The sequence below is a fragment of the Strongyloides ratti genome (assembly GCF_001040885.1).
Source record: "Strongyloides ratti genome assembly S_ratti_ED321, chromosome : 2".
Taxonomy (NCBI): domain Eukaryota; kingdom Metazoa; phylum Nematoda; class Chromadorea; order Rhabditida; family Strongyloididae; genus Strongyloides; species Strongyloides ratti.
In genome coordinates, this window is record NC_037308.1 from 9,153,406 (window position 1) to 9,179,080 (window position 25,675).

The window sequence follows — 25,675 nt, forward strand, 5'->3', positions numbered from 1 at the left end:
CATTTAATTCAAGATATAATAAAGTCTCTTAAATTTATATTTGTAGTAAGAAATAATTTATCAAACCGGTTACTAAAAATTTTTTTTTACTATAGAATACCTTTATTATAATATTTTACAATAATTTTTTACATAATTATTGAAAATTTTTAATAATAATATATAATTCATTTCCTTGTAATTTTTTAAAAATGTTCTTTGGCTTTACTGGAAAAAAAACCTATTCATTTTAAATTATAATTTAATTTAAATATTTACAAAAGTTTGATAATTAGTTTTTTATTTTAAAAAAAGAATGATATGAGCTTGAAATTTTATAATAATGTAATTTATGTTTTTAAATAAAAATGATATATTTTATATATTGCTGTAATTTATATTATATCCAATTTGATAATTAATTAAATATTAATAAATTTCTTTCTATAACTTAAAAAAAACAACAATATTTAAAATATTTATGCTATTTTTTTTTGTAAACTAAAGAATTATATAATATAAAATGTTACTTAATATTTATTTTTATCATAATTATAAATGTCAATGTTTCAAAATCTATTAAATTAAACATTAATATTCAATAATACAAAAATATCAAGGACAATAGTTATCTTTTATTAATCGAAATTATTATTATCATACATTACCAATAAATAACTTTTTTTAAGAAATACTTTTTTTGGCAACTAAAAAAATCAAGTTTAGTATCAGAGTTAAAAAAAATTGAAAATTTGCATATTTAAAATTAATAGAAACTCCAATTCATTTAACTATGACAAAAGTAAATTTAATTTTTTTGCTATCACCATTGACATCAATAAACTTAAAAAGATTTATCAATATAATTTTAAAAATTTAAGATATGATAAAATAAATTTTTTTATTACAGAAAATACTATGTATTTGTTGAAACTATTTATGTAGTTTCATTGTTTATGATAATCTTAAATTATGTATCTTACTAGTTTTTATTATAAATAATAAAATATATATAATTTAAAAAATTTCTTTTTTACAAATAAAATTTGTTTATTAATAGTATTTATATTTATTTAAAAATCAATATCTTCATCCTCAGAATCTTGTTGTTTATCAATATTTCTTTTAAGTGCATGTGAATAATCAACATCTTTATTATCATCTTCATCTTCAGATAAATTATTTTCATTTTCTACTAGTCTTGGTAAATTTAAATTATCACATATCTGATCTAATACCTCTTTTGAAATGTAATCTGTAATTTTTATTTCAGTCTTTTTTTTCAATAAATCCTGTATATATTCATAAGCTTTCTTGAAATTTTTTCTTTTATAACTATGAAGAACAAGTATTGTGTAAATATCTCCAAGTCTAACACTTTCATCTATATTAGGTTTTTCAGCTAATTCAACTAACTGTCTTAAAGCACTTCCTGGATCTGAATCATAAAGTTGATTTGCTTTTAAAAATTGTTTTATATTATTTATTTTGTTTATTAAATCATTTTGTTTTTCTTCTATATATTCTTTATTTCTATCTGATACTTCTAAAAATTTTGTTATACATCGACCAGATTCATTAAAAGCAGCTAATCCTTTTTCATAATCTTTATACTCATCAATTTCAACAAAACCACATGTTTCATAAAATGTTGATAATGAATCAAATGCACCAGCTTTAGTATAACATGTTTCAATTTGCCTCATTAATGTAGCATCCTCCTTCCAATTAAGAGTTTGTAAATAATTACCAGCTAATTTATATATATTTTTATTTCTTGCTGTATTGGCAAATTTTATAATTTTTGGTGTGTCACCTGATTTTATTAAAGCTTTCATAGCTAATAATGTATTACCAGCTTGGGTATATTTTTTTGCTGCATAATGATAATTACCTTGTTCCAAACAACATTCAGCTATTTCTTCTATAAGATGTTTACGTTTTACTGTATCATGCATTTGCTCTTTTGATGGTGTCAATAATTCTGCAATTTCTTCTGTTATCATTACATTATTTTTTTTACACATCTCTACACCTTCCATAAATTTTTTGGCATGTGCTAACAATTGTACAGCCTTTTTATCATCCTGATTAACTGAATAATATTCTGCTGCTCTTACCAAAACTTTTGGATCTGAATTTTCATTTAATTCATTAGCTATCAATTCCAAAACACCAAATTTTTCTGTTTGAAAAGCCAAATCTAATGCTTTTGATATCATTCCTAATCTATGATATAACATAACAGCTTTATCAGTTTCACCAGGAATTTCTTCATAATATTTTGCAGTTTGTAGAATTTGTGTATCACCAACATATAATGCCAAATTAGCTAATTTATCATTCATTTGATGTTCTTTAGCTAGTCGATGAGCATTACCATATGCCTTTGCTTTTGTAAAATATTCAACAGCTTCTTTATATGATTCCTGTTCATCTAAATATTTAGCAAGAATATATGTAGCAGAATTATTATTAAATGTGTTGACATAATCAATTGCTTTTTGTAAATCATTGTTTTGTAAAAAAATTCTAACAACATCTTTATATGATTTTCCTTGTTCATAAAAAGATATTGCTAAATCTTGTTTTCCTTGTGCTTCTAAATATTTACCCCACCAAATAAATAATTGTGGATCTTTTTTTCTTTTAATATATAATTCTAATGCTTTTGGCTCTGACATTAAAAGTCTTGGAATTTCATATACAACATTACCACTTTTTTCATAATGATTTAAAGCATTTGTAATGTCAGATTTATTTTCTAAATATTTTGCATAATTATAATATGTATTCTTAAGATTTATCCTATCATAAGTATGTGCAATATCAAAAGCTTCTGTCCATTTATTTTCTGTTTGTAAAAGTTTATTTAATAAATCATACCTTTTACATTCAATATACAAGTTTCTTGCTTCTGCAAGCATACCTAATTGAACAGCCAACATTGCTACTTTTACTTCTTCTGCGACTTCCTTTTTGACTATTTCGCGTAATGCTTTTGCTCCCATTGCATTACCCATATTTCCAAGGCAAACTGCTGCTACATCAAGTCTTCTAGTTTTAACACACATCTTTGCCATATGTTCCCAAACACTTTCACTTTTAATAAATTGTATTGCTTTAAAAGCATTATCCATTTGACCTATTGTAAGAAAAAAACTAAAATTTAACATAGCATCAATTGATTTTCTATCAGATCTTTCTAATCCAACAAATTCTCTCAAAGTAACTTTTAGTACATTTTTTCCTAAAGTAGTTTCTAATACATCTCCTTCATTATCATCAACTTCCATATTTCTTAAAAAATAAATATAAGGAATTTGTAAGACAATTAATGAACCAGCTCTAGGTGAAAATGGAAAAATATCTTGCATCTGTATACCATAATCAGATGTAACAAACATTGAAATAATATAATTAGAAGGTTCCTCAATACTAATACTTTTTGCTTCACACATTAATAATCTACTATCATTATGATCCCAAACTAAATTTCCTGGAAAATGAAAGGGTAATCTAAAACGACTTTGTTCTTGTTCAATTTTTTTTGCTGCCATTGTTTTAGGTCTAGATGTTCGAGCTCGTTGTTGAATATCATCATCAACATCATATTGTTGTTGATCAGTTATACCAAGAACAAATGAAAAATAATTTAATGAGTCAGATTCTGGATCCCAAATAAAAATTTTTTCACAAATTTCTCCTGATACTTGTTGACATGTAACAGCTATCTTACTTCCATCTTTATTAATTTTCATACAATGAATTTTATCAAAGAATGGAACTTCTTTACCTATACATTTTGATTGATAATGTTGCTTAAGCATAACATCTTCTAAATTATAAACATTAATATAACCTTTTGATGTTCCAATTAGTAACCATTTATCATAAGCAACTTCAATTTTTATAGGATCACCTTCCATTTCTCGAAATGTTACAGTTTTTTTAACAGTTCCTTGTAAAGTTCTAATATTCATAATATTTTTTTCTATACAATAAATAGAATCTTTGTAAATAATAACACCATTAATTATTTCAGGCAAATTAATCATTCCTATTTGGGATACATTTATTGGGTTTTCAACATCTTTGAAACTAATTGAAAATAAAACTATTGTTTTACCCTCCCATATTAATAATCCAAAATTTTCTGAAATATACATATTTTTGTATGGTATGTTAATGGGGATTTCTTTTATCTCTTCAGGATATGATATCTTGACAAGCTCTAATGTATTCTTATTACTTTGAACAATTATAAGTGATTCCGAAGATGAATAAAGAGCAACTTCATCTTGAAATATTGTTATATTGTTTGATGAAATTACTGCTAATGCATTCGTGGCATTTGAGGTACTTATTGATTTTATCTATAAAAAATTTTTAAGATATCAAAAATAATCACTGTAGATATATTTAATATAAAAATTATTTATCTCAATTTTATTTCTTACTAAATCTACATTTACATTGTATTTAGTTTTAAATAATGATGCTAATTCTAATGGCCAATAAACTAACTTGTAAGAATATACTATGTAGTAGACCAATTAACGTTTCAAACTATATTTTTAAATAATTTTCAGGAAGAAAATTTTTCACCGTAGCAAGTCGCGATGGCCGAGCGGTCTAAGGCGTTGGACTTAAGTTCCAATATCGAAAGATGCGTGGGTTCGAACCCCACTCGCGACAAACTTTTGGATCTTTATTCACATCAACTTTTTAAACTTACATCTCCATTTGTATTTATAGCTGATTGTAGTTTCCATTCTTTGTCAATAAGTTGCATCTTCTGATTTTTCTTTCTTATCCATGAAGCTACATTTCCATTACTTGTAGTTGCATAAAGACACTCTTTTTTTACATTAAAAACCATATTAATAATTGTTTCGTTACCTCCATAACCTTTATCTTTATTTAATTTAAAAAGTGCACTGTCTTCATTAACAACATCCCATATCCTAACCTCGCTTTCTCCAAAGGAAATAGCAATAATTCCTTTTGTAAGTTTAATCATATTTAAATAATCTTTTTTTCCAGAAAGTTTAACTTTAAGTTTCTCTTTAAATTGTTCATTACCATTAATTGTAGTAAAGTTAAGATGATAAAATTGAAAATTGGATGTCAATATAAGAACAAGATACTTTTCGGGAATATCTAATATTTGAATAACAGATCCCTCTATTTGAAAGCGCTTAGTTGAATTTGTATTAGCCATATCAACGGTAAAAATGCTCCCTGAATAAGTTCCAATTATAAAAACAGGAATTTTTTTATCCGGAAGTCTTCTCATATCTTTGTCATTTATTTCTTCTACATTCGAAACATTATCTTCAACTCCAATAAAAGCATCATTTTTAAGTTTTTTTGAAATATTTGCTATGGCATCTTTTTCTTCTTTAGACATTTCATTATTCAAATTATTTAATACATATTCATTTTTTGTAGATGAAAGAGAATTATTGATTGGTGTTTCATCTAACATCCTACAACAAACACTAACAATCTTATCATCCACGTGAATTTTTTTTTCTACAACAGAATGCCTTAAATCAATAAGATTATCTGAAACTTCGATAATTACACCAACACCTACTGAATCACCAACAAATAATAATTTCCCATTCAAACTCCATTCAATTGCTGAAATGTCAACTAATTCATCTTCTTCTTTCAAAATATCATACTCTTCCTTAGTATTTTGACTAACCAAACAAACAACACCTGAACTCCAAGCAATAGCTAAAACTGGTTCAATTGGATGCCATTTAATAAAAATAATACTACATTCTTTTCTTCCTTTAGAAATATGCAAACTTTTACCACTCTAAATAAGATAAAATTTTTTTCCAATTAAATATTATTTGTCATACCTTTTTATCAGAAAATGTAACATAACCACCAATAGAAGTACAAAAACTAGCAACAGCTAATAAATCATAACATGGATGCCAAAGAACATGACTATGTATAACTGTATCATCATTTTTCTTACTGTCCATTGATATAATAAAAACAAAGAATATAAACTTCTACTTCTTAATAATTAATAACAATATGATCGAAGTATCCATGACAACAAATATAAAATTTTTGCAATTTTATTCTTTATTAAAATATTGGAAAGGAATATATCAACAAATAAGTTTTGCAATCACATAAAAATAAAAAAGTTTCCAAAAGACTGTTATTGAAAAAAAACAGACTTCATAAAACTTTTAATTTATCTGATAGCATTCTATTGTCATTAATTCCTTTTTAATAATTAACATTAATTATAAAATACTCTATAATTAGCAAAGACAATTATTACCAATTTATACAAAAAAATCTTTAAATAATGATAATAATTTAACTCTGTCTTTACGTTAAAAAAACAGAAAGTAGTATTTTTTAATGTACAGATAAATTTTTTTAAGTATTACCATTATAAAATTAATTGAATAAATATAATAATACAAGCAAAATTATTCATATAATTAAACAAATTAATAATGTAGTAAAGTATGAAAAAGGAAAAGATAACAAAAAAAAAACATATAAATATTTATACTATCGACTGTTATTAAAAAAAGTATACCAATTAATTTAACCTAAAATTAATTAAGAAATTTAAGATTATTGACAAAAATATATTATAAAAATTGTAGTACTACAACTTTAAAAGTACTTTTTGTAATTTTTTTTTCTTTATTCCAAGCTCCTTTTTTTCACAAAGTCGTATATTTGAGATGTAATTTTTAAATAAATATTTTTAAAAGTGTTGATCTAATATTAGAAATTTTTATTTTAATTCATACACGTTTAAAAAAATTTTTATTTTTATTTTAGTTTTTTTTTTTTTTAATTTTTAAAATATTTTTTATTGATTATTAATTTTATTATAAACATTTATTATATGAAAATTTGTAACTAAATTAGTTGTCCTCTTTAAAAGTTTGTACATATAAATTTTTGATTAAATTTTAAAAAATTTTAATGTAGAAAAAAAAATTCTACACATATATATATTTAAAAGTCAAATTTTTATACAAATATTTTTGAGAGAAAAAAATTAAAAATATAAACCTTTTTTTTTAAAAAAACTTTCAAGTTTATCAAGATTTAATAATAAGTTTAAATATTTTAAACAAGAAATCATTTTAACAAGGTTAGGTAAAGGAAATGTCGGTTATTTGGGTTAATTTAAAAACTAAAAGATAAAAAATAATTGGTAAAATCAACAAATTTAAATTGTAGGTGCATGTTTTGGTAAATGAGAGAAGAGAGATTGTAATACAATGGAATTTACATAGTTTAAGAATGGTTTAAGTGGAGGACCATTTCAGATTTATATTTGTATGTTTCTAGGATGACTCTGGCCAAAAAAATGCGCCCAAAATTTTGTTTTAATATTTTTTTTTTAAAACAATTCTTTTTTCTTTTAGATATTATAGTAGATTTTAAAGATTTTTTTTTATTTTAATAAAAAACCCTTTTATTCAAACCTGGTCCGCGTCTACCTCCTCCTGTTCCATATGAGTTATTTTTGTTTCCATTAAATGCAGCCCCATGACCTAATAGTGGTGATGGATGAATTCCTTGCCAATTATTTGACTGCCCTTGATAAGGTAATCTCATACCCCCACGACCACCTCTCATACCACCCATGTTACCTCTCTGATTTCCCATATGACCTCTTGTTTGGGATGAAGATCTATCTTGAGTATTATTTTCATTACTACCTTTTTGTTTTTTTGCATTTCCACCTTTACCTTGGGGAGCATGACGTTTCCGTCCTTGATTTCCATGGCCATTGTTATTCTTTTTGTTAGACCCACCTGTTCCTTGTAGCTGTTGTTGACCCTGTTGATGTTCATTGGTCCCCTCACCATTTTGCATCGGCATATCGTTTTTTTCATCATTATTATAATAATCTTCAGCAAAATTAACATCCTTCTTAGAAGACATCAAATCACTACTATTCTGTATTTGTGGAGGAGGTGGTATCATTGGTTGTTGATTAGGTATATGATGAGATTGATATTGAGGATCTTTGTCATTTTGTCCAATATTTGTATCAATAGTAGATGAATTGTTTTGAGCAAGATAATTAGTAGCAACCATTGCCACATTTTCTTCTTCTTGATTTTTTAATTTTTCTGGGTCAACATTTGGAATACCGAGTAATTTTTCTAAGTCAGCTTCTTTAATTGGTTTCATTAACTCTGTCAAAACTTTTATAACCCCCGTAACACGATCATAAGCAATAGCTGGTGGTGCTGTTGTTTCAACTTTTACATGTAATGGCCCTCCATAATGAGCATACTGAGGGTCACCAGAATTATAAAGTGATTGTTCTTTATCACGATCTTTAGTACTTCCTTTACCTAATACATAAACGTGACAACGAAATTTTTTAGCTAATGCTTGTAAAGTAGTTCCCTTTGGTCCCATAAGTTTACCCACATAATTAAACTAAAACAAAATTATATTATTATATCTCTTAAAAATGTTATTAAAAAAACTCACTTGTGGATGCCGAAAAGTTGGTACAAGTATTTTTTTAATAACTTTAATTGGTTTTTCAATATCAACTTCTAACCAATCCGGTTCTATACAATTGGTTAATTTATCTAATTCACTGACTAAAAGCCTTCTACCATTTTTAAACTGCAAGCCATAGTCTCCACTTTGATCGATAATATTAATTTCATGTTGAATTTCTCCCTTAACAATAAGTATTTCATGATCTAGAGGACTTGGGACTATTGGTTCTACAGGTGCCCCAATTCTATAACCAGTTTGAAATGTTTCACCATAACCATAAGCTGTTGGATCATATCCATACTTTAAAAAAAAAATTTAAATATTAAGAAATATAATAAAACATACATTTGTATAAGATGTATCCATACTTAATAAAAAAAAATACAAATTATTAATAATTATCCCTTATTATTTAAAGTAATTATTTAAAGGAGTAGTTAGATGTTTTAAAATATATTTAAGATTATAGAAAATATTAAAAAATGTCTTGTTTTAAAGGACAATAAACACAAGGTGCATACTTCCAAATACATATAGACAAAGGGTCAAAGCGAGAATGTACGCTTTTAAAGTTGTGTACTCCTTTAAAATACTACATGATAGTTTGATATAACTTTATACAAAGGAGGCGGAATAGACATATATTCAACATATGTATTACGTATGTAATACTTTATTTTTATGTTATTTTCTTTACTTTACTTTTTTTTTAAGAAATACCATGTTTTTTTATCAATTATTTATTAAACTACACTGTTAAAGAATATTTATTATCTATCTATTTTGCATATAGTATATTTAATTTTTGATTAGTAGAAGTAGAATCATTTTTTTTTTTTTTGACATTTATTATCAACATTAAAGTTTGCAGTGGGAAAAACTAGGAAGCAAAAGTTATGCAATCTGTTGGAGAAGGTTTATTAAACTATATACGAATCTTAAGTATTTCTTCAAAGTTTTTCCCCAAAAAAAAGATATTTGGAATGTGCAATAGAATTTCTATTGTTTCGTCAATTTGTTTCATTATATTTTTTTGGTTTGGAAGTAGGTATTTAAAAATATTTTGGGAAATTGAAGATATCAAAGTGATACGTTACAAAGCTTTTCAACCTAGTGATTTTGTATGTCCTAATCAATGTACAAATGATATATTACTTGATGTTAACACTTTTCAAAATGTTACATTAAGAACGGAAGAGGGAATTTTAGTTCTTTCAGCCAATCCTTCTAAACTTTATGTTTCTTCCAATGGAAAAAAAATTCTTCAACAATTAAATGCCTTTAGAATTTTGTACAAAGTTGTTTCATTAAAAGAACCCACTATTAATTTAAATTTTGGAGATACAGGTTTATATTCTTTAATATTAGTAGAAGATTTTTATGAATATTTAAAAAGTTCCTCCAATTTACGTGGTAGTATAAGTGGGTATTGTAAAAAATATAAAGTTGGTATGATATTTATGGTACCAAACGTTGATTCCAAAAATGTTTTTCTTGAAAATAATGAATTTATGTTAAAAAATATTCAACCTAAACAATATGTTAGTAATTTATTTATCAATACTTCTTCAACAATTCCGTTTATTACAAAGAGATGTTTAAAAATTGATAGTATTCGTCCTCATATTGATTCTTGGACATTGTTTAACAGTTCTGTTTACTTCTCTAGTATATTATCTGTTAACCTAACTGAATCTTTGTCAGCTGTTGTCAAAGACAATGGATTTTACGATGATATTGAAAAAGTTTTTTTTGGTGGTTCTATGAACTATTGGATAATTCAATTATTATTCCATGATACAATTCTTTATTTTGAACCACGATTAAAAAGTAGATTTTCATATAAACGTTATTTGCAGATTGATATTGATGATATATTTGTTGGTCAACAAGGCACAAGAATTGTTGCAGAAGATGTGGATTATCTTATTAAAACTCAACAAAATTTAAGAGAAAATATTGACAATTTTACTTATACATTAGGATATTCAGGGTATTTTTTTCGTAAAGGAAATATTCTCGAAGAGAAAGGTGATGAATATCTAATGGAAAAAAAGGACAATTTTCTTTGGTTTCCTCACATGTGGAAACATAATCATGCTCAAGATCATGATGAATATTACTTAAAAGCTGTTATGACACAAAATAGGTTATTTGCTGAAAATTTTAAACTTCCATTGGTTAAAGGATATGCCGTAAGCCCACAACATATTGGAGTTTATCCAGTATTAAATCATCTTTATACCGCTTGGAAAGAAATTTGGAATGTTACTATAACATCTACCGAAGAGTATCCTCATTTCAAACCTATGGGTGGTAGAAGAGGTTTTAGATATAGAAATATTTCAATATTACCAAGGCAAACTTGTGGTCTGTATACTCATACACTTTATTATCATGCATATCCTGGTGGTTATCAAACATTTCTTGATAACATATTTGGTGGAAATTTGTTTTTTTCAATTCTCTTAAATCCTTATAATGTGTTTATGACTCATCAACAAAATTATGCACATGATAGACTTGCGGAATATACTTTTAAGAATGCAATAAATTTTTTTAAATGTTATACAAATATTGAGTTCAAGTGGGTTGAGTCTAGTATTTTAGAAAAAATGTATTTTGAGACTTTCCCAGAAGAGCAAAAAATCATATGGACAAATCCTTGTGACGATACACGGCACATTAAACTTTTATCATCAACAAAAAATTGCAAAGACATTCCTCTGCCAAATTTGTTAATAATCGGTCCACAAAAAACTGGTACAACAGCTTTAGCAAATTTTCTTAAACTTCATCCAGATGTTGGAACAAATGATTTACTGAAAGATTCTTTTGAAGAAGTTCAATTTTTCAGTAATGAATATAAATATGAAAAAAGTATATACTGGTATTCTGATCTTTTTAAAAATGCTAGAAATCAATCAAAAAAGTATATTTTCGAAAAAACAGCTAACTATTTTGATCATCCAACTGCTCCTGTCACTACTTCTTCCTTGCTTGGAAATCCATTTATTGTTATTGTTCTTAAAGATCCTGTTCTCCGAGCTTATTCTTGGTATCAACATATGAAGTCTCATAATGACCCAGTTGCAAATAAATATACATTTGAGGAAGTTATGCTTAGTAATAAAAATGAAACAATAAAGTTAAAATCACGTTGTTATACTCCAGGGAGATACGCTTTTCACTTACTTAAATGGCTTCGTTACTATTCACCTTCTAAAATAATAACAATTGATGCAGATGCATTATTAACAGATCCTTCAACAACACTGACGCGCCTAGGAAAGAGGATTGGATTATCTGACTTTGATTTTACTTCTGTAATAAAATATAATGAAAATAAAGGTTTTCATTGTCCTGTCATTGAAGGACATCCAAAATGTTTAGGTAAAAGCAAAGGACGAAAATATAATCAATTGTCAGAAAAAATTATTGAAGACATTGACAATTTATATAAAGAGGAAAATAAAATTTTATATAACATCTTACACACAAATAAATTTACGATCCCAATTTGGTTGAAAAAAAAATTATTTTGACTTGTATATACTAATTTTTCTATACTTAAAAAATAAATTCTATTTTCTAACGATTTCAACAATATTAATAAAAAGAGAAAAAAAAAACTTTAATTTAAAAAATAAATATGTTTATCATAATTCCTCCTAGAAAAATTTTTCTACGATATTTTTTCTATGTACTTGAATAATTTATTCCATATACTCTCCCGTGCCTCCCCTACTATTTTAACAATAAATTTTTGGCGCCTCTTTTATATTAAATATAACCTCTATTTTTAGAAAGAGGCGTTTTATTGTTGAATGTATCTAACACGTTGTTATTTCTTTTCTAAATCATACACTTAAAAGATATACCTTTTTACTGTGGTAAATTTGATTACTTTTTTTGTTGTTATTTTAATCATTTTAAAAGTTTTTGGTTTTTTCTAACTACTTACATTATTGACTATTTTATTTAATTATTTGATATTATTGGCAGAATGATGGCAAATCTTAAGCGTAGTGTATCTCAACACATCCCTGAAACCAATGATTACATTGGAGTTGTCAATTATACAAACCAAGTTTTTAGAAGAGCTGTCAAAAATGGTTTTGAATTTACACTTATGGTCGTTGGTGAAAGTGGTTTGGGAAAAAGTACTTTTCTTAATACCTTATTTTCTACTGAACTAGAAAAGTACGAAGGTAATGTTATACCATCAACACAGAAAGTGGTGGCTAAAAGTTTTTATCTTACGGAAAATAAGGTTAAAGTTAAGTTGACGCTAGTTGATACTCCTGGTTTTGGGGACTCTATTGACAACACCAATTGTTGGAAACCTATAGTGGAGTATATTGACTCAAAATATTCTCAATATCTTAATGAGGAAACTAAAATAGAAAGGAAGAATAAAATTCCCGATGAAAGAGTTCACTTATGTTTATATTTTATCGCTCCGACAGGACATTCTTTGAGAGAGATTGACATTAAATTTATGAAAAATCTCCATGACAAAGTTAATATTATTCCTTTGATCGCTAAAGCGGATACTTTAACTCTTGGTGAAATGAATCGTTTCAAGGAAAATGTATGTTTTTAAGTGGATTTTTTTAAACTAAAATGTTTTAGATTCTTCGAGACGTTGAAAAAAATGGCATCAAAATATATCAATTTGAACCCAGTGGAGGTGATGAAGCTTCTCAAAATTATTCAAGAGTACCATACGGTATTGTATGCAGTAACCACATTATTGAAACTAAGACTGGAAGGAAAGTACGCGTACGTGAATATCCTTGGGGTGTTGTAGAGGTTGATAATCTTAAACACAATGATTTTGTTGCAATGAAAGAAGTTCTTCTCAAAAAACACCTTATTGATCTTATTTGTGATACGGCAAATGTTCACTATGAAAATTTTAGATTTAATCAATTAAGTGGACCTTTCAAGGGTGGCAATGTGGACTGTGACCCAATGTCACAAATGGAGGCTGAAAATAGAATGCTAGAAGAGCAATTTGAAGCAACAAAGAAAAATATGGAGAAGGTGTACTCCGAGAAGGTCATTGATTGGGAGTTGAGATTGAAAGAACGTGAAAATAAGTTGGCTTCTGTAGAAAAGGAACAAAGACAACTTTTGCAATCAAAGCGTGAAAAGTTAGATCAATTGACAAAAGAGGTTCAAGAAATTAAAATATCAGTAGGACAAAATGAGAATGCTAGCTCAAAATGTTCACCAGGTGAGAAAAAAAAGAAAAGTGCTACTCTTGGAATTTTCCATAGAAACACAAAACACGAAATATAGGCATTGATGGATTTATCAGTTCTAAGAATGTAGAATATGTAAAGTACTAATTTTATTAATCCTTCCCGTTTATATTTATATTTTGTTTACCAATAAAGTGTTATTAAATAGTCATATTTTTTAAATTTTTTTTGCATTTTGTGTATAGAGGAAATCTAAATGAGTTGTCAAATAGTATCTGGAACTGTTGGAGATTCTGCTATTGTTTCGTCAGTTTCTCATGGCTATCATGCTGCTTCTGGTGGTGGAGATGGACCTTGTGCCAAAAAGGAACCTGTCAATGTTATCCAAAGACGTATAAAATTACAGGAACAATTAATGCAAGAAGGTAAAACAAAGTCATTTATTTATACAATTCAAAAAACATGCATTGATTTTTCTTTACGATTAATACTTTCACCAATTGCTACCACAAGACATTCAACAGTTTATAAAGCTTACTGTACTCCGTAAGTAGATATTTAATATTTTCATATAATTTTAATAAATATTTGTAGTATTCAAAAATATGTTGCTGTGAAAATAATTGATTGCAACATGATACCGCAAGAAGTTGTAGAAAAATTTTTAAAAAGAGAAATGGAGATTACATCTAAAGTTAATCATCCACATTTAGTAAAATGCTATGCTGTTTCTCATCCATGTTCTTCAAAATATGTAACGGTAGCAGAGTATTGTGAATGTGGTACATTATTAGAATTTATGAACAAATATTCACCAATATCTGAAAAATTAGCAGGAAAGATCTTTAGACAAATATGTGAAGCACTAAATTATTTACATACTAGAAACATATGTCATCGGGATATTAAACTTGAAAATATTCTTTTGGATTCTAATTATAATGTTCGTTTAGCTGATTTTGGTTTTTCCAAGTATTGTTGTCGTTACGACTTGTCTGAAAGTTACTGTGGAACAGAACCTTATTCTAGTTTATCATTATTAAAGCGTAAGCCATATGATGCATTTTCTGCTGATTGGTTTGCAGCTGGTATTTTACTTTATACAACGATATTTTGTTCATGGCCAGAGAATGCTTTAATCAGAGAATCTAATAAGTTAGATAGGTTACAATTTCCAAAAAACAATAGAAGCCAAGAATGTAAAGAGTTATTGACAAATCTTTTATGTTTAAATGATAAAAATAGATGGACTTATAACGAAATTATTAATTGTAAATGGATGAAATTAAATGGCAAAAATTGGATTATCAATGATTCTTACATTGAATATGTAATGAAATAAGATATTTTTTCAAATTAAACATTACTTGTTTTGATAATTTTAAAAAATAATTTTACTTTAAACTTTTTAATTTGAAAGTATGAGTAATTTGATTTTAAGGCTCTATCATATATTCAAATTTAAATATAAAACTAAATTTTTTTATTCAGTGTTAAATTTATATAAAAATTTAATTCTTTTTTAAGATTTATAAAGTTTTCTAGTATATTTGTAATACAAAATGTTTAATTCATTATTGTCTTAAGGTTAATTATAAAAAGACTTTTTTAAATTTGAAGAATATTGTTTATGAAATTACTTAATCTTCTAGAAATTATGTTTGTTTGGAACATCGCTTACTTTTATTACATAAAATTTTGTTGCTTTTTTTGCTAATATAAATATGGCAGATTTGGAAGATCCACTTGATGCGTAAGTTTCTAATTTCTTTGAATTTTATATTTTCATATTCACTTTAAGATTTTTTAAAGAGATTTCTCAACTAGAGGCCCAAAACACAGCTAACAATGAGGAAGATTCAAATGACGGAGTTGTGAGTAATGATAAAAGTAGTAATACTAATGTTGTTCTAGATTCTGATGCAAAAAATTCTTTCAATACATTAGGATCGACAACAGATAATTCAGGGAAATTTTTAAAGTCGGCAGTTATTTCATCTGCTCCTCAATTATACACGGATTTCCAAGGGGCAAAAAAGTCATCAACTAATGAAACTGTTACACAACTTAAACCATTAGCTCTTCCAAGTGATGTAGAATTGGTAACACAAAAAAAGAAGGCTGAGGAGGCATACAGAAATAGTTATCTTGGCCAAGTAATGCGCGGTGAAAAGAAAATGAAAAGGTTTATTAGGTGTGCTGGAGGACAAAAATGGGAAGATCCATCATTAGCTGAATGGGATCCAAATGATTTTCGAATATTTTGTGGTGATTTAGGAAATGAAGTCAATGACGATTTATTAACAAGAACATTTAGAGATTTTCCAAGTTTTCAGAAGGCGAAAGTTATTAGAGATTCAAGAACAGGTAAATCAAAAGGATATGGATTTGTTTCATTTCGTAAACAAGAAGGTTTTATTAAAGCAATGAAAGAAATGGATGGAAAATATGTTGGAAATCGTCCAATAAAATTAAGAAAAAGTAATTGGGATGAAAGGAATTTGGAAATCGTTAAAAAGAAGAAACGTGAAAAAGCCAAAATGGGTTTATGTTAATTATTGTTCTTTACATGTGTACAGTTATTAGTCATTAAAATAAATTTATTCTTATGAATTTACTTCTTTAGTACACAATATAATTATTTTTTTTATGAATAAACAATGTTGATGATTGTATATTGGAAAAATAAAATCTATAAATAATTAAATATTTTATTTCTAAAAATTATAAAAAAAACATTGTTTATTTTAAAAAATAAAGTGATGTTTAATTAAGTATTTTCTAATGCTTCCATAAAAGAGTTACCGTTAATTATACTACTACCTCCAATTAATGAAATAATAGGTAGAAAAGATTTAAAAAGACTAATTTCAGATTTTGTAATACCACCTACAACAAACAAAAATTTATTTGATGAGTATAGCATTTTCAAATCTTGTTGTTTAACATCATCAGTAAACGTATTCCAATCATTCCAATCTGTATTGATAGCTTGTTCAATAATTCTGTATAACAATGGGGAGTACCCGTTAAAAGCATAAGATGAATCTTTTCTTAATGTTTCATCATATGTATTTTCAGGAAAAAGTTTATATTTCTTTTTAGCACTATAAAAATCAACTCTTGGATATTTAGCATGAATTTTTGAAGAAGTAGCTGGTTTTGTAAGAAGTAGTGTTGCTTCCTTCTCTGTTATAAGATTACATACTTGAAGTCTAACAAAGAATTGTAATTTTTCTATTCCATAGTTATTTAATATAAGTCTTTTATAAGTATTAATAACTTGTTGCCTTAGTCCATTGTTAATTAATGACTGAAGAGTTATTAAGCGTAAACATTTTTTTAAGCATTCACAATTAATTAAAGAATCTTCTATAAATGATATTACTTTATCTCCACCAAATGATCCATTTAAAATTTCCATTTGAAGAATTGAAAACTCATGATTAAAATCATTGTACTTCCTATCAAATACCATTTCAGCTAATCTTAGATATTTTGCGCATAATTCTTTTTTCTTAACTATTTTTTCTAATTTTGGCATTTTCATTTTCCATGTTTGTATAACTTTCATTGATTCTTTAAACTTTTTTTCTTCTAATAAAACATCTTCAGATAGTTGTTTTATTTGTTTTCCTATTGCTAATATGTGTGTATCTGCTATTTCTGAATATACTTCGTCAAGAAGTCTAAATTTTTTAACAGAATTTTCTAATTCATTAGATTCTTTTGGTTTATCAAATTCTTCCCTATCAACTGAAATATTTCCACTAATATCTGAAGCAAAAAATTCACTAACTAAAGCATCAAAAGTCATTGGCATAAGTATTGGTGTAATTGGATCAAGCCATCTATCAATAATAATAATTTCCTTAATATCCAATTCATTTAATGTTTTATCATTTTTTTTCTTAGTATTAGATAATCTATTATTTATCATTATTTCAGCTATTTTTGTTGACCATTCTCCTTTTGCTCTTATTACTACTTTTTGACCGGTCAAATTTTCTATTTGAAGTAATGCAATTGCACATTTATGAAGAACAGATGGTTTCTGATATACTAATAACTGCTTTGGCACTGTAGAATCATACATTGAAATAGTTGTGTTATCGTAACAAATCCAATAAGAAGGAAATTCATTTATTTCAATATTTTTAAAATTTTCTACTAAATTCTTTAATCTCATTTTCAAAGGAGATAGTCCATTGGCAACAACATAAATAAATATATTCTTTAAATCAGTGTTAGAATCTTGAGCTTGAATATGTTTTTCAAGAAGTTTATAACTTTCTTCAACATCTGAAATAAAATAAAAAATATATTCCACTGCAGGAGCATAAGGCTTATACAATGAAATTCCACCTTTTAATTCAAAAGTTGTTGTCATTTCTTTAAATGACATTGTAGCAAGCATCGCTTTTTCTTGTATTGAATCACAACATATTCCTTTAGTTCCTTGAACTTTATTAAATATTGATGATAATAAGTTTATGTTAAACTTTCGTACATATTCAACAGGTTTTATTGTCTCTTCCATATCTCATTCTGGTAAACAATTTGTACATGAATATTATTTTAAAAAAAAAAATATTATATGGAAAATACCAGTGAAATTACTAATAAAAAAAAGAAGTAATAAATTAAAAAGAAATTTAATAATAACAATTTTTATAATAACTAAATTAAAACTGCATTAAACTTTCAAGAGCAGTATCAGTTTCAGTCTTAGTCTTAACATTTTCACCATTTTGAAAAATACTTTCTTGAGATACATCCATTTCATTATCATCTTTAACACTATTTGCTTCTTCAGTTTCTATTCTTTCTTTATCACCAGAATAAATTTTAACAAACTGAATCGTTTTTTTGACATCCATTATAGATTTTGGATCATTCAAAGTTGGAGGAGATTTGTTAAAAATTGTTTTACATGAATAACATTCTGAATCAGGAGCACAATGTATTGATAAACAAACACTACAAACAAAACCAATATTTAATGATTTTCCATGACATATACATGTTGGACAATAATCAACCTCACCATTGAAAGTATTTTTTAAAGAAACCCGCATATCTTCATCAGGGGATACATATTTATTTAAATATTGCAAAAGTAAATAAGGTTTTTCTACATGTACATGAGTTCCACCAGTAATATCACAACATTGATGTAATACAGGACTTGTTTGGTGTAAGGCAAATGCAATAACATCAATCAAAATATTATATTGTTTTGCAGCAAAAGCACAATTTAAAATCATATCACGTTCCCAGTCTGTTACTGGAGATAAATTAATTATTGTAATTTTATTTTGTCCTTTATTACTGTTAGATTTAAATTTTCTAATTTGACATAAAGCTAAAGCTAATGGACTAGCATACTCAACATATTTTGATTTATCTCTAATATGTAAAACATTTCTAAAAGTTTTTTGAATACTATTTAATATTTCTATAGAAGCACCAACATTTTCACTTTGATCTGATATGTAAATAAACTTATTTGAGATATTTTTTCCAGCAGCTAAAAGAACAAATTTATTTGTTGGTGCACTACTAAGATGTTGAGATCCAAATGCAGCAATTGCTGTAGTCATTGCTTCATAAATACGATTAGTAGATAATTTTTTAAATAATTGTCCATGACTACCAATATTGCAATCTAATATAACTATCTGACAAGACATTATCTATAAATGTGTATATAATATCAATCAAAATCAATAAAAAATATAAAAAATATTGTTCAAAACAAATATAAAAAAGAAACTAAAGTACAAAGAAATTTATTGTATGAAAATTATTTAATAAAATAAAAGGGTCATCAAAATAACAATGATAAAAAGTTTATTTTAAACAAAAAAGATTAACAGACCCGAATTTATAGCACAATAAATAAACGGCAGATGTACAAAAAAAAATAAATTGAATGTATAATAAAAATAAAAATTAGAAGACTGAAGTTTCAACTTGTCTTTTTTTATTAATTGTTGTAGATGACGTATGTTCTTCTGTTAATGCCATGTCATTGGAACAAGATACATGGTATGCCTAAATATATTTGTAAAAAAAATTAATCATCATATGTATTTTAAACTTACTATATTTTTTACCACAATACAACTTTTTACTTTCCATAAATCATCGTCTTCATCGTAATATTCTTCAAATTGTTCACCACATACATTACAACATTTATTATGAACTTCTGACGATAATATGTCTGCACTTCCTGAATTCCTTTCACCATCACTACCCTCTGTATCTGAATTATTAGAAGAGTTGTGTGTTAACGCTAATTGTTCACTAAACTTTAACCATTTTTCTCCTGTCATATTCCATGGCCTAACTGAAGCATTTTTATTTTGAATTAAACGTGTATTTTCTCGGAAATGCCAATCCATATGTTTTTGAAACATTTCATCGTCACTCTTCTCCATTTGTAATCCACAATTTGGACATACGTTCCTCGATTGGTATAATACTTCCAGTGTTGCTTGATATATTAAATTTGGATCTAGTGATAAAACGTTATCTGGTAGATCTTTAAACGAAATATTTGCAAGTGTAACTTTCTTTGCTGGTTCTTTAAGATTCAACAATTTAGATTTATTAGATGATACTTCTGGTTGTTTTTCTTTTAGAGAATTTTCTCCTGGTTTTTGTCCACTCTTTATAATCCCTTGATCTTTTAATTTAGCTAAAAGACTTTTAATATCTTGAACTAATGGCTCAACTTTTTTGACTTCAGGATCAATTTTAGCATCTCTTTGCATTTTTTTAAGCGCTGGCAATAATTCAAAAGATGGTTCTGGTTCAATTCTAACTTCTGGTGGAGGACCACCTAGACGAATTTCATGTTTTCGTCCATTAATGTTAGCTATTATAGGAGGACCACCAAAAGATCCTTTAAAAGGAAACTCATTCATGATTAACTCTCTACTAGGTGCACCAAATCTAATAACATGATGAAGACCACCAATAATGACAGTCTTAGACTCTCTAAAAGGAAGAGTATACTCTTTACCGTCTATGGTAACTTTTCTTGGATTACCAAAGAAATATATTTTATGTGGTAAACAATTTCTTTCAATAATCGGCTGATTATCAACAAACAAAACTTCATATGCTTTACCGTCAACAAATATTCTATTATTAGCCTGAATTCCTTCTATTCTTGGAGTATCATTTTTAATGATTGTTGTTGGAATATTACTAGATAATGCAATATTCACGGGTACCCTAGGTACGGGAGAATTACTGTTTATAGGATGAGAAAAATTTGGGCTAAACCCATTTGGAATAGGTGGTGAAACCAAAACAGGAGGAGTATTAACACGAATGGGTTGTAGCATAGAAGAATGATCATAGGAAAATTTAGTATCAACACATTTTCTTTTACGAAAATCATCTTTATTTTCATTCGGTACAGGAATAGGTGATGTTCTTTTTATTCCAGCTATTTGTGGTACAGTTGTTTGTGACAATTCGACTATCTGGTTTCCTTGTTTTTGTCCAATCAGCGGTTGTTTCTCATACTGTGGAGAGCTTTTCAATGTTGTTCCTGTGTCTGGTCGCTTATATTCCTTCATTTGTTGATTCTGCCTTAAGTCTCCAGGATTTTTACGAACATCAGGTATCATTCGTGGATCCATTGGTAATCTCGAGTCTACTGATGTCCTACGATCAATTCCTATTCTCGGATCTACTGCAACTCTAATATCTCCTACAGGTCTGTGATCTCCTAAAGGTTTAATATCCATTGGAGGCTTGTGATCAATTCCTAACCTTGGATCCATTGCCGTTCTTTGATCCATTGTTTTTCTGGGATCAATTGCCATTCTTGAATTTATTCCGGCTTTTGTGTCAATGAGAGTTCTTGATTCCGCTGTTTTCCTCGGATCCACAGCAGCTTTGACTTCAATTGCAGATTTAGGATTAATTAAAAGTTTATCATTTTGAGGATTCTAAAAAGAAACAAAATATTATTAAAATACCATATGAAATACGAGCAAATGAGAAATATTTTTATTTTTTAACAAAGAAAGTACATTATCTTTCTCGTTACTAATATATTTGCTCAGAAAATACAAAAAATTATGTACCTTTATTTTTGATTGTAACTGTGATCTTGTTGTATCAATAGGATCAACACTTTTCTTAACAATATCAATAATCTTTTTTCCACCGTCACTATTAGCAGGTATACCATTTTTATTAGTACTTGTTAAAGGTTTATTACTAATATCACTAACAACGGGCCAATTACTGTCAATTTCATTAACAGCTAAATCTAATTTATAAAGAAGAGAATGAGAAATTATAGAATCCCATGTTCTACGCATTTTATGAAGGCTTCTTCTCACATTATCTGTGGCAGCCTTAAAAACATAAACAAAAATATTAATTAAATTTTTAGAAAACTCGTTTATATAACAATTAGTTTTTAATTTAGGTGTTTTCATTATTGAATCCATTACATATAACGTTAATAACATTTTGTCTGATGTATCAACCTATAAAAAACCAATAATTAATTACAAAAAACCGGATAATCCTCCTGACATACCGAGTAAATTCTACTTTCTATTATCTTCGCTATGCTAGAACATTGTTTTTCTAATTCAACAGCAAAAAGTGTCAACATATTTATTGTTTTTCCATTATTATCCTTTAAGGTATCAAGAACGATTGTAAATTCTTTAACACCATCATCTTGAAAATCCATAATTTAACAAGAATACTCTGAAAGTAAAAAATAATTCTTTTATTTTATCGTCATTAGAAAATGTTTCAATATTGTTATTATTAAAATTAAAAAGCGAAAAAAAATAAATAAAAATAAAAGTTATTTCGACATTTAGATAAAAAAAATTAGGAAAAACTGTTTCCGGTGTTGTTTTTCTTAGACTAACAAATAAAGTAAACATTCTGATTGAATTTTTTTTTCTTAGATACAAAAGTTTCATTTCTAATTATTTATTTTAAAAAATAATATTTAAACTCAAACTTGAAAACAGTACTCCAATATTTAAAAACCTGAAAAACGAATGGACGTCCCGAGAAGAAATATCTGTGACAAAGCAATATTGTTCGAAGAGATTTCCTACCACTAGTGTAATTTGTAGCAGCCTAAGAACCAGTTAGATGATAAAAAAAGAGTGAATGTACCCTATAACATAACCAACAAAAATGGCAAATGTATCCCTTCTTTGTCTGCTCAAATGGATAAACCATAAACTATCCATTTAAAAAAAAATTATAATTTGTGTCAAGGCAAATAAAATACTACTGCTTTCAAATTTTCTAAAATTCCATATATTGTTAACATTTGAAGAAATACATTCAAAAATACCAAACAAATATGCATATAAAGTACACACAAACTTTAATTTCTCTTTTATAAATATTTAGTTTCCTCTCGATACAGTATACGTGTACATAAAAATAAAATAATACTTCTGATAGAAAAAATCAATAGTAATAAACAAGAAATGTAAAATTAAAGTAAGAACACAAAAAAATAATGTGGTCTTTTCATTCAAGAAGGTTATTCGTATATTACAAAAAAAAAGTACACAAAAAAAATAGAAAAAATGTTATATAACGTGTATAATTTTATCAACACACGTATAAATTCTCCATGACGTTCTATTATGATATTTTAAAACCAAACTGCGTTTATTCCTTCAAAAATATTTACATATGCATATATATTATATATATTACCATATAAATATTTACAACAAATTTAGAAGTTTGTCTCACTGCATTCTAGTAGTAGTATATGATTTATGTATGTATACCTAAAAAAAATATGAAATACAGTTAAAACTCACAGTTAATCCCACTGATATACAAAAACCCGGAATTTCCATATAATTTTTTTTAGTAATTTCTCTTAATATATTTCTTTCTGGAATATGTTAAATTTAAATATATCTAAAAGACCATTTTATTATCTACAGAAAAATATAAATATTACAGATAAAAATTTAAAACAAATGGTCACGAGAAAATGTCAACTATATTGACTGATGGTTAGTTGAAAGATATGTACATTTATTCTTGTTAGGTATCCTCTAACTAAACTCTTACCTTTTAAAATGTTAGATGTTTATGCATATAAACAGAGGTTGTCAAATAAAAAGGCGTTACTAATAAAATCTGTGTAAATTTTTATTTCCAAATAAAAAAGGTTAGATTATGGAGATTTACGTAAAATGAAACGACAAGATTTTCTTACATGGAATTAAGTGTTGCGGTAGCATATCTTACTTTGGAGTAATGTATCTTGTTTTTTAAAGATAACTTTTAAACATTTTTAATAAATTTTTAAACATTTCTTTAATTTTACGAAGTATTTTACATCTAATTTGTTTAAATTTATCATAATTGCAAAAAAATGCAACGTGTTAATGTACCACCTTCTAACATGCCTATGAATCAAATGCATAATCGACCAGTTCAGTATGTAAATTCTCCACAACAACTTCCTTTTATGGTTAGAAGGCAGGGTGGTGGTTTACCTCAACAACAACAACAACAACAGCCTATGCAACAAATGCATCCCCAACAACAAGGTAATATGCAAAATCAACAACAAAGTAGACATCAAATGAATATGAAACGGAAAAGAAAATACTGTGATAAAGTGTTGTCTGATTCTATACTTCAAGTTGTTCCTGATGGTCATAGTTATATGGATCTCCTTGCTTATGAGCAAAAATTTGATTCTCTTTTTATGAAGAAAAGAACTGAATATCAAGAGTCATTAAAACGTGTTTCTAAAATAAAAAAAAAGCTTCGTATATTTATTTCACACAATTTTGTTGCTGGTGTTGAACCAAAAGATGGTGAAAGTAATGGAACTGCTCCATATTTTGAACTTCGTGTGGAGGGACGGCTTTTGGATGAAGATAAGATTTCTGATAAATCTTCAACGACCACATCTAATAGTAAAACTATTCCACCCCCTACACCAAAGAGAAAATTTAGTACGTTTTTTAAGAATCTCGTTATTGAATTGGATCCTCAAATATATGGCCCGGATAATCATTTAGTTGAATGGCATCGTTCACCAACAACATCAGAAACAGATGGTTTTCAAGTTAAACGCCCAGGTGATGGTGATGTTAAATGTAAGATTTACCTTCATTTGGACCATTCTCCAGTCAAATACAAAATTCATCCAAGACTTTCTAAACTTCTTGGTATTTCTTTAGAAACAAGGCAAAAAGTTATTGAGCATTTTTATCATTACATTAAAACAAATAATCTTCAAGATCCAGTTAATCGAGATAGAATAAATTGTGACTTTTATTTAAAACAACTATTTCAAGTAGAATATTTTAAAACTGTTGAGTTGCCACAGCGTTTAATATCCTTTTTATCAACTCCTGATCCAATTGTACTTTATCATACTATTTCAAAATCAGAAAAAAATACTCAATGTGTTGATATAGAAGTTGAATTACAAGATCCAACAAAAGGTATGATATCATCATTCCTTCAAAATTCAACAAACCAACCAGAAATTAATTCATATGATGAGAAAATTGCTGATGCTATAGATCAATTGAATGAAATAAAACTCCGTCGTGACTTTTTCCTTCGTTTTGCTGATAATCCTAAAGGACACATTGAGAAATGGTTAGTTTCTCAAAGTAAAGATTTGGCTGTTTTGAAAGATGATGGTTTGTATACAGATTTAAATGTTGACGAAACCGCTGAATCATATTATAATCCACAAATTAGTGAAGCTATCTATCGCTACACATACAATAAAATATTACTAAAACGTGGAGAACTTGAACAAGTACTTGGTGTTAAAAATAATTAATCATTTCTTTTGTTAATTTTATTAATTGCTTTATGTAAAAGTTTTTTTTAAATTATTTACATTTAATGTTTTTTTTTCATTCTGGCACTTTAAATTGTAAATT

General features: G+C 26.8%; 10 protein-coding genes across 10 annotated transcripts; 4 read left to right on the top strand and 6 right to left on the bottom strand.

Moving 5' to 3' along the window:
- Positions 1-1,052: 1,052 nt before the first annotated feature.
- SRAE_2000291300 (Intraflagellar transport protein 140 homolog) lies at positions 1,053-4,148 on the bottom strand (the record flags this gene model as incomplete). The annotated part of the gene is made up of 1 exon (XM_024654045.1): positions 1,053-4,148. One exon carries the CDS (start codon positions 4,146-4,148, stop codon positions 1,053-1,055), a length of 3,096 nt encoding a protein of 1,031 aa, XP_024507455.1.
- Positions 4,149-6,573: 2,425 nt separating this feature from the next.
- On the bottom strand, positions 6,574-8,880 carry SRAE_2000291400 (K Homology domain-containing protein; the record flags this gene model as incomplete). The annotated part of the gene is made up of 4 exons (XM_024654046.1): positions 6,574-6,578; positions 7,473-8,442; positions 8,497-8,814; positions 8,860-8,880. The coding sequence occupies 4 exons, from the start codon at positions 8,878-8,880 to the stop codon at positions 6,574-6,576; spliced, it is 1,314 nt and encodes a 437-aa protein (XP_024507456.1).
- A 530-nt stretch (positions 8,881-9,410) lies between these two features.
- SRAE_2000291500 (Bifunctional heparan sulfate N-deacetylase/N-sulfotransferase 4) lies at positions 9,411-13,821 on the top strand (the record flags this gene model as incomplete). The annotated part of the gene is made up of 3 exons (XM_024654047.1): positions 9,411-11,938; positions 12,520-13,108; positions 13,150-13,821. The coding sequence occupies 3 exons, from the start codon at positions 9,411-9,413 to the stop codon at positions 13,819-13,821; spliced, it is 3,789 nt and encodes a 1,262-aa protein (XP_024507457.1).
- Positions 13,822-13,980: 159 nt separating this feature from the next.
- On the top strand, positions 13,981-15,066 carry SRAE_2000291600 (AT25266p; the record flags this gene model as incomplete). The annotated part of the gene is made up of 2 exons (XM_024654048.1): positions 13,981-14,270; positions 14,319-15,066. 2 exons carry the CDS (start codon positions 13,981-13,983, stop codon positions 15,064-15,066), a joined length of 1,038 nt encoding a protein of 345 aa, XP_024507458.1.
- Positions 15,067-15,448: 382 nt separating this feature from the next.
- SRAE_2000291700 (RNA-binding protein 42) lies at positions 15,449-16,279 on the top strand (the record flags this gene model as incomplete). The annotated part of the gene is made up of 2 exons (XM_024654049.1): positions 15,449-15,477; positions 15,526-16,279. 2 exons carry the CDS (start codon positions 15,449-15,451, stop codon positions 16,277-16,279), a joined length of 783 nt encoding a protein of 260 aa, XP_024507459.1.
- A 215-nt stretch (positions 16,280-16,494) lies between these two features.
- On the bottom strand, positions 16,495-18,264 carry SRAE_2000291800 (Vacuolar protein sorting-associated protein 33A; the record flags this gene model as incomplete). Its single annotated transcript, XM_024654050.1, has 1 exon — positions 16,495-18,264. The coding sequence occupies one exon, from the start codon at positions 18,262-18,264 to the stop codon at positions 16,495-16,497; it is 1,770 nt and encodes a 589-aa protein (XP_024507460.1).
- Positions 18,265-18,409: 145 nt separating this feature from the next.
- Positions 18,410-19,417, bottom strand: SRAE_2000291900 (General transcription factor IIH subunit 3; the record flags this gene model as incomplete). The annotated part of the gene is made up of 1 exon (XM_024654051.1): positions 18,410-19,417. The coding sequence occupies one exon, from the start codon at positions 19,415-19,417 to the stop codon at positions 18,410-18,412; it is 1,008 nt and encodes a 335-aa protein (XP_024507461.1).
- A 262-nt stretch (positions 19,418-19,679) lies between these two features.
- SRAE_2000292000 (Pre-mRNA cleavage complex 2 protein Pcf11) lies at positions 19,680-22,458 on the bottom strand (the record flags this gene model as incomplete). The annotated part of the gene is made up of 4 exons (XM_024654053.1): positions 19,680-19,781; positions 19,832-21,697; positions 21,836-22,246; positions 22,300-22,458. The coding sequence occupies 4 exons, from the start codon at positions 22,456-22,458 to the stop codon at positions 19,680-19,682; spliced, it is 2,538 nt and encodes an 845-aa protein (XP_024507462.1).
- A 251-nt stretch (positions 22,459-22,709) lies between these two features.
- On the bottom strand, positions 22,710-22,967 carry SRAE_2000292100 (Hypothetical protein; the record flags this gene model as incomplete). The annotated part of the gene is made up of 2 exons (XM_024654054.1): positions 22,710-22,862; positions 22,902-22,967. 2 exons carry the CDS (start codon positions 22,965-22,967, stop codon positions 22,710-22,712), a joined length of 219 nt encoding a protein of 72 aa, XP_024507463.1.
- A 1,168-nt stretch (positions 22,968-24,135) lies between these two features.
- On the top strand, positions 24,136-25,572 carry SRAE_2000292200 (Smarcd3b; the record flags this gene model as incomplete). The annotated part of the gene is made up of 1 exon (XM_024654055.1): positions 24,136-25,572. One exon carries the CDS (start codon positions 24,136-24,138, stop codon positions 25,570-25,572), a length of 1,437 nt encoding a protein of 478 aa, XP_024507464.1.
- Positions 25,573-25,675: the final 103 nt, after the last annotated feature.